An 8648-nucleotide genomic window follows, 5' to 3' on the forward strand; every position below is an offset into this window, starting at 1 on the left:
CCCCCCCCAAACTGTTTCTTCCACCATCCAAGTCACGTACAGGTACAGCAGATTTAGATTTTTTTTTCAGACCTTGTGAACTGGTGGTCAAAGGTGGAAAGCACTGGTTAAATCCCCTGAGCCTAGCTTTCTTCTTGCATGTGGTCTGCAGATGTTGTTTTGCATCATGTCTAGTCTGCTGCAGCTCCTAATACAGCCAGCTATGCCCAAATATTTGTACAGCCAGAAAAACAAAAAGGAAAAATAACTGTCATGATGTCTCCTCACGTATCAGGAGAGCAATTAATCTGAATTGAACATATCCCATCAGCATTAACACATTAGCTTCAATATATTACAGTAGAAGCACCACACAGTGCTTGAAAACTTTAATCAAAGAGCCTTCTCGTTCTGGGTATTATTGTCTGTATTATACAGTAAGCATCAGTTTTTTACTAATCATATAAAATAAGACATTTCTTCTCTTAAACTAGTGTGCCAGGAGCATGAATAAAAATATTTAATTACTGCAGAAGCTGACTTGACTTTTGCTCCAGTGCCACTGTGCGTGCTTTATTTTCACTTGTGTTTTTAGTAACGTATTTCAACCACTTCTGAATGTCCTGAAATTTGCAGGATGAGCTCTAATTTGGATGTGCTGCTGATATTACATCTGTGACCAACATTAAGTTAAAACCTCACATGTGAAACTCGGTCTGCATTTTGCTCAAAGCACTGTTGTGCTTTTAAATACAGCCTCACAGACCCACTCCCATGGAAATGCCAAGATAGCACACAAAGAAATATGGCAAAAAAACCCCAAACAAACTCTCCAAATCATTTCTGAGATCATGCCAACAAATGTACTAGCAGTTACAGTTGGCGCTGCAGTACAGACTTATAAAGCAAAACTAATGTGAGCATCATCTTTTTAGGGTAGCTCAGGTGGTACAGCAGGTCTTCTACTAAAGGTGGTGGGAGGGGCAGATCACCAGGGAGGCAAGGGGAGCGACTGGCACCCTGACTAGACCTCTCGCCCCATCTTTGGCCCCTCATGTAAAATCTTCTAGATCCGCCAGTGGTTGGTAGTTTGATTTCTCGCTTTTCCAGCCTCTAGTCTGCAGGCCAAAGTATCCTTGGGTAAGATACTGATCCTGAAATTGTTCTCTAATGTGTGAATGTTAGATATAAAACACTTAAGCAGGAAAAAAAGAGTTTTTGTGAATGGGTGAATGAGACAAGTTGAATACTGTTGGCTCCTTAAGTAAAGTAGAGCTGTGCTATAAACCAGAACCAGACCAGTTACTATTTCCCATAATATTAACAATGAATGAAGCATGACGACACATCTGTTTCAGAATCAGCGATTAAAGCTTTTTTTGTTTTAGCTTGACGATAATGACATATTGCAGCTTTCTGGAAAAAGCCTTGCTGACAGTTTTATTGCTGATTTTATCAGAAAATGCACCCAGTCCTGCAAAGTGGTGTTTTTATGGCTGGAGAGATTGCTAAAGTACATCTTAATATAATGCTGTGAGCATTTCATTGGAAATTCCATCTGTCATCTATCTTTGCTCCATCAAAAACCTTGCATATGCATTAAAGCTGCATATACACGTTCAGTGTGTTTCTCATGAGTATAGTATATTTCCCAGGCATCTCTGTATATTTAGACTGCATATACCATGTAATAATGTGCTCGGGGAACAGCCTGGACAAGCAGGTTTGAGGAAACTTGCTGAGTCTTTATTTACCTCAGTGCTTCCTTTGTGGTTTGAGTGTTCAGTGAATCACGTTAATATGGAATTGTGAGTTTCTGTTGTTTGGTGTGTGATACCTAACTGAAAAGAAAAAAAATTCTCTTTAGACATGAGATGACTCACCATATTTAGCAACTCAATAAACATTTTTTTGCCATTTTCTCTGGAGCAACAAGTGCTATTAAGTTTAGACTGCTTTATTCATGCTTCTGTTGTTTTAGTGGAAAGTGAAGCCTTAGGATAAATTATGGCCAATGAAGGAAAAATTAGTCAATGTTTAGCTGCGGTGAACTTAGAGATTCAATAAAGATGCTCCCTTATTCGCAAGGTGTCACCACAGCAGGCAGACTTTTTACTCTGGATGCCCTCTCTCACACAACACCAGAGGGATTTGTGTCTCCTTCTGCATTTGAACTGAGGATCTTTTGCTTGCTAGGCAAATGTGTAAACCACTATACTGTGGTGCCTCTAAAACACAGAGATCCACTATTATTAAGAATATTTAAAAAAAAACAGTTTAGAGGAATATTATATAGAAATACATTTATTTAGAATTTTTGCCAAGAGCTGATATAATCTGACTCCCTTCTATCTGCCTGCTTCGTACTGACCTGGCTGTCTGAAGACTGAAAAAAAGCGGGCGTGCTCTGTTTGCAGGTAGGCTGAACTGAAGCAGGTGTTTGGGGAACTGGAGACCAGCTCGCAGTTAGAGTTTAGTAGGGCGTGTGGCAGACAGAGAGTGGGCAGGGAGAGGAGCTGAAAAAAGCAGAATAAACCTTGATGCAAAATGAGTCTAGTCAGCTGGAGTAAACTTACAAAGAACTGAGACAATTTGCATGTTAATGATCAAGGAACTGACCTCACAGCCCATTGTTCTTCAAATGTACATTTTATAAGCTTGGGGAAACCTGCAGTCAGCTGAGACTGAAGACGTCACTTGGATGACTAATGAAACGTTTCTCCCACAAAATGTTACGTCCAGATGAACAGAATCAACCTTTTGGGAACTGAGAAAGTTGCACTTATCCAACAAAAGGCATCTGGAAAAATTGAAGCTAAGATACTAGTGAGGATAGTGATATACAGTATATATACATATGAGTGAAGCAGGGACAAATGGTCTGTTAAGATTGATATACAGTATATATACACATATATGAAATAAAAAGCCAAAGTATAAAAATAAAATGTTCTCTTCTTATTGGAGTTTGTGCCAGACTATTTTTGCCTGCAAGCCAACCAAGCAAACTGTGTGCAACAGGATAGAAATAGACTCACACACGCTCAGAAAACATGCTTCCCAAAATGCTGATGTGTTCTTTTAAGTGGAAAAAAGGTTAAACCTATCCGCAGCATATAAAGACTCCTTATTAAATCAGTCAATCAGTTCTTTTTCCTTTTCCCCAAAACATAGTTTTAGTGTTAGAGTTCAGAGCTAGGGTATACATGAAGTTTGGATAAAGAACTTGTTGCTGCTTCTTTTCTTTTCATATAATACCCATACTGCTAGAATTACTAAACAGAATTCCATAGAGACTGTGCACTTTTATTTCATCCTTAGACTGTATAAACCACATTCTGACCAAGTTTTCTTCCACTGACTCCCTCCTCTGCAGTCAGATATTGGCCCATTTCCTCACAACCAGACAGACAGCAACACCTCCGGAGTGCCAGAGGAAGGTGGGATGCCTGGCAGCCCAGAAAGGTTGCCTGATCTTGGGCATAGAGCTGGATCTGACAGCTCCTGGAGGATGGACGACTTAGAGGTCGAGCTGGAGAAGAAGGTACAGCTTCTCGAGAAAGAGAGAAAAGCCTTGAGGCTGGAAACGGAGAAACACAATCAGGAAATCGAGCGGGGCATCAATAAACTACACCACCGAATCTCAGGGCTGGAGGAAGGTACGGCATCATTGCAAAGGGGGAAAAAATGGAAGAAAAAAGCAGAACATTCGTGTTTGTGTGCAGGCGCATTTTAATGTGCCTTAATGAAAAAGAATTTTAATATGATGAGAGAAATGACGAGTGACTGATTAATCACTCACAAAATGAATTAAGTTACTAATGATGAGAAATAATCTGGCATAAAAAATAACCCTAGAGGTTCGACTTTCTTTCGCTTTTAATCAAATCAAGCCATGGGCTTTCATTATAATGAATAAATCATGTTCAACTTGTGTAAAAGAAAAAAAAGATGAGAAAGACTATAAAATTCATACCCAGCTTAAAAAACACATCAGATGCTGTGACGAAAATGCAGTTATATAATAAAAGCTGGGAAACTGTTTGATCTGCTTAACTGGTTTCTGGTTTCTGTCACTTCCCCAGGTTTCTCAGGGCATTCTTTCCCAGAGGGATACAGATTGTCCTTCCCAACACGGACAAACTACATGTACGCTGTTGTGACGCACTCCATGCCAAAGCTGCGGGCCTTCACGATCTGCCTGTGGCTGCGCGCCGCGGAGAGAGGCATTGGGACCCCCGTGTCGTACGCTGTCCCCGAACAGCCGAATGAACTGGTGCTGCTGCAAGGCCTGCACGCTCCTGCTGAGCTGCTCATCAATGACAAGGTACTGAGAGTGTCTGACAGTGTGGGGAGTGAATACCTATTTCACAACGTCTCTGTAGTCCTCTGGATTTTCAAGGAAGCTTCTCAGCCTTTTTTCAAATGATTTTTCAGTTCAATTCAGTTTTATTTATATTGTGCCAAATCAGACAACAGTCACCCAAATGTGCTTTATCTTGTAAAGACCCTACAGTAACAGAGAAAAACCTCAACAATCAAGGTTCAAGGTTTAAGATTCAAACAACCACCTTTGAAAAGCAGTTGGTGACAGTGGGAAGGAAAAACTCCCTTTTAACAGGAAGAAAAGGGGAAGAGCAGCCATATTCTTTGACAGCTTGGGGGTGATGGGAGGAAGACAAGGTAAAAGACACACTGTGGAAGAGAGCCATGATCTATTTGATGATTAGAACCTTAAAGGCACTCAAAGCCAGCTTCTGCTTTCTGGATGGTTCATTCTCATGTACAATGTTTGCCACTAGTGGGGTACATAAAAACCATAAAAGGGTAATGGTTTAATCCACTAGTCAGCTGGAGCCTTTCTGTGTGGAGTTTGCATGTTCTTCAGGGACTCTTCCAATCCCCGTCCAAAGACACGTTTGTTAGGTTAACCTGTGGTTCAAAAACAGCTATAGGTGTGAATGGTTGCCTCTCTGTGTGTTAGCCCTGCTACAGACTAACGACCTGCCCAGTGTGTACCCCACCTCTTGCCCTGTGACAGCTGAGAAGCTGTTAAGAATAGATGGATGGATCGATAAAAAATTATAGCCTAAATTTGAATTTCTACTGTCTATTGAGGAAGAAAAAGTGCTTTGAATTAGCATACAAATAAGCAGAACACATCAAACGAAACAGCCAATTTAGACAAGCTAAATAACCCCATTCATGTGTTTAAATGATAAACTGAGATACCACCTTGGGTTGCAGGGTAGTGTAGCGCAGTGCAGTGGCTTTAGGCACAATCCAATGAAGTCATTATGGTAATAGATGCCTGGAGAAAAAGTTGTGTGTCCTTGGAGGTAACAGAATGTCTTTGGTAAGTAAAAAGCATTATAAGAGCCATCTTTAGAACTTTAGCATCAAAAGGTGTCTAAGGGCTTTCTTATGACTTTAGAGCTGCATTTCTTTCATGCAAATGCAATCTCAGCACAAGCTGTCTGATGACCCGCCTTACCTTCAGAACTGTGGCACTCACAAAACCTCTCACAATGACATCTGCTTCATCTGGACTGCCCTTTTGTTCCCCTGCTCTTAGGTGGCTCAGTTGCCTCTGAACCTCTCCAGGGGCAGCTGGCAGCACATCTGTGTGAGCTGGACACAAAAGGGAGGAGTGTGGCAGGCCTACCAAGGGGGGAGGCTGAAGGGAGAAGGTCACGGACTAGCCGCTGGACATCACATTCGACCTGATGGAGTGCTCATTCTCGGGCAAGAGCAGGTGAATAAAATACATAATTAAGTAACTAAAGTTTTAGCTGGTTAAAAGCAGACAAGAAGCTTAGAGAAAAAGTTCGTTTGGCGAGTCCTCCTGAGTACAGCGCCGCAGTCAAAAGTTTAGCCACTGCGGCTGTGCCTCTGCTCACCTATTGGCTTCTCTGTTAGCTATAATTAAAACTAGAAAATGAAAGCATCAGTGACTTTGAGAAAGTAAGTAAATCCATGAATTATATTTTCTGCTTGCCTGCATTCAGATAGTGTGCTAAGATGTGATGCTATGAATGAGATGTGTATGTGTGATGGATACAGATCTGGTAGTTAAAAGAGCCCGCCCCACATGTCTGCTTTTGTTTCTTGGCTTGTGTTCATACTGATCACCACATCTTTTTCATTTCCCAAATTCAAATCCACGCTCTTGCCAAAGGCAACAAAAAAGCTAAAGCTGTGCTCATAGGCATTAGAAATAAAAGTACATTTATTTTAGGTATGTGTATTTTTTTTCTCCAGGATTCTCTGGGTGGAGGTTTTGACTCATCCCAAGCCTTGGTTGGAGAGTTGTCCCAGGTGGGTCTTTGGGACCGCGTCCTGACGTCCAACCAGGTGGCCAGCTTAGCCCGATGTGGCAAAATAACCCAGGGCAGTGTGATACCCTGGGCTGAGAATGGAGTTGATGTTTATGGTGGAGCAACCAAAGACCCCGGGGAGCCTTGCAGTAAACACAGCAGGAGTTCTCAGTGAACTACAGGGGAGGGTTTTGAAGGGAAAGATTCCACATCTCCAGTATTACCACTAACAAGGGACGTTCTAAACAGTAAAAAACTTCTAAAACTGTGTGGCATTGGATAACAGTTGTTTAACATGGAAAAAGAAACTAATGGCATACATTTATATGAAGTGAGAAGGGGCTGAGACACCTAACAGTCCAACAGATGCCCTTATCATCTGGAAGGTTGTGCAATACTAGATAAATACAAATGTAGTATACAAACAGATTGTATTTTTAAAGTACATATAGTCCATTTCTTAAATTAGAATATAAAATGAAAATTACAGTGTAGATTTGCTCACTTAAAAACAGCAGCTAATAGCTATTGTTAGCAGTAACAGTAGCTAATAGCTAATTAGAACTTGTATAACTACTTAGCTAAAATGCTACACTGCCATCTTTAAATAAATAAATGATTCCTCATTTTACAAAACATACTTTCTTGTTGGGAGTTTTGAGTAGAGGTATTTGAATGTTGTAAAGCAGCCAGCTAACTTAGCGTACCAAACAATTTCTTTACTTAGACATGAAAGTCCTCAATCACTTGTGTTCAGTTCAGTTGAATTTCGTAGATCCCGAAGGCTGCAGAATTAAATGAATTACCACCGAAATGCATTTTAGTGCCAATACATTCAATACTGACAGTTTTTAGTTTTACATATACTTTAGAAGTGCTTACAGCTAATAGCTGATGAGTATTATTTAAAACGGAGTTATCAAGTTCTAATAGCTTCTGTGGATTTCAGTGTTTCTGTAAAATACCTGTAGTGGGTTGTTGAGGTAGAGAAAGTTGTCATCATTTGGAAGTTCAGGGCAATCCAAGCTTCTTAAGTTTTATTGGGAAAAATAACGAACTCCAAAAAGTTCTGTTAGTGTGTATATGGCACAGTAAATGTGTTATAAGAACACACAGAGTGAATGGGTGTATTGTAAAGTTTAATGAAAGTAGAATTGTGCTATATAAATGCAGACCTCATTAACAAGAAAAAAGGAATTACATCTGATGTGACAAGACTTGCAAGAAACTTCTGATGATTATCCAGCATTGTGAAAGGTCTTGATTTCGCTGTAAGACAACTATGTATTTACTCCATAGATTTTGTACAAAATACAATATGAATGAGTTTAATGGCAGATACTGTAACTTTTGAAGAATGGCAGATGATGTATTTCGAACACTTTTGCTAAGTTAGCCAGCTGCTGCAGTAGTGTTAATTATATACATTGTGTGAGACTGGCAATCGCCTTTTATCAAAGTCTTAACAAGAAAGCAAATAAAGAAAATTCCAACCTGTGGAACTTTTACTTAAATCAGCTAAAAATAGTGGCTATGATGTCATTTAGCAGTCAGAACTGTGCAAAAATTGAATTTTTCAATAGCACTTTATAATATGGCCAGTTACTAACAGTGTAATTCTCTACCATAAAATTATAATATAATTATCTAAAATTATAATGTAATTTTTTAAACCTATAAATACTTAGATTCACTAAAAAGGGTGGTTATAATCCAATGCTTGTTTTCTTAAGGGTTTTTTTTAATAAGTATAGGAATATGTACATCTATTACCAATAATTCATCATGCGCACCAAAAAACTGACATGTATTTACAATTTAAGGTTGGAAGGTTAAACCACTCTATAATATGGGCTGCATCCATAAATGTACTGCATACTAACAAAATAAACTAAAGAAATATCATTTGTGTTTGTACCGAAACACATGGAACTTTCCACCCACCTAAATTACGTACTTTATTCCTTACTTTATTACTTTATTCTTTTCTCTAAAAACTTCACCCCCTTATTGTCATTTGAAATGGAATACTGTTAGTCGTAGGCTGTATTATAAAGTGCTACTTTATAAGCAACTTTTCCATTTATTCATTTATTTTTAAGCTGCCACATTGTATGAAAAATAATGAGTTGATCTCAGTCTCAGAGATCTGACCTCTACTATGAAAGCGAGAGGTTGTGTCAAGCCAGCAGAAACCCAGCAGGGTTGGGCAGAAGTTAATTAAGGGCTGTGACTGCTTTAGAGTTTAAAGTCAAGGTAAGGTGATGAAAAATGCTGGAGAAAGTGGTAGGAATATTAAGCAGTAGGTGGCAGCCAGGAGTAGATGATGAAAGAGAATGAAAAGAGAAAGTG

The 8648-nt window shown here is 39.5% G+C and overlaps 1 protein-coding gene across 1 annotated transcript in view; it reads left to right on the forward strand.

Moving 5' to 3' along the window:
• Positions 1-8642, forward strand: part of nptxra (neuronal pentraxin receptor a) — a 10612-nt gene extending 1970 nt beyond the window's left edge. Inside the window, exons 2-5 of the mRNA XM_005750156.1 lie at positions 3356-3638; positions 4065-4306; positions 5555-5734; positions 6241-8642. Coding sequence (XP_005750213.1) covers positions 3356-3638; positions 4065-4306; positions 5555-5734; positions 6241-6471 — 936 coding nt within the window. The 3' untranslated portion in view covers positions 6472-8642. The remainder of the gene's footprint in view (positions 1-3355; positions 3639-4064; positions 4307-5554; positions 5735-6240) is intronic.
• The last annotated feature ends 6 nt before the right edge of the window (positions 8643-8648 follow it).

Source organism: Pundamilia nyererei, unplaced genomic scaffold (genome assembly GCF_000239375.1).
Source record: "Pundamilia nyererei isolate P.nyererei 1_Seehausen unplaced genomic scaffold, PunNye1.0 scaffold00264, whole genome shotgun sequence".
NCBI lineage: Eukaryota > Metazoa > Chordata > Actinopteri > Cichliformes > Cichlidae > Pundamilia > Pundamilia nyererei.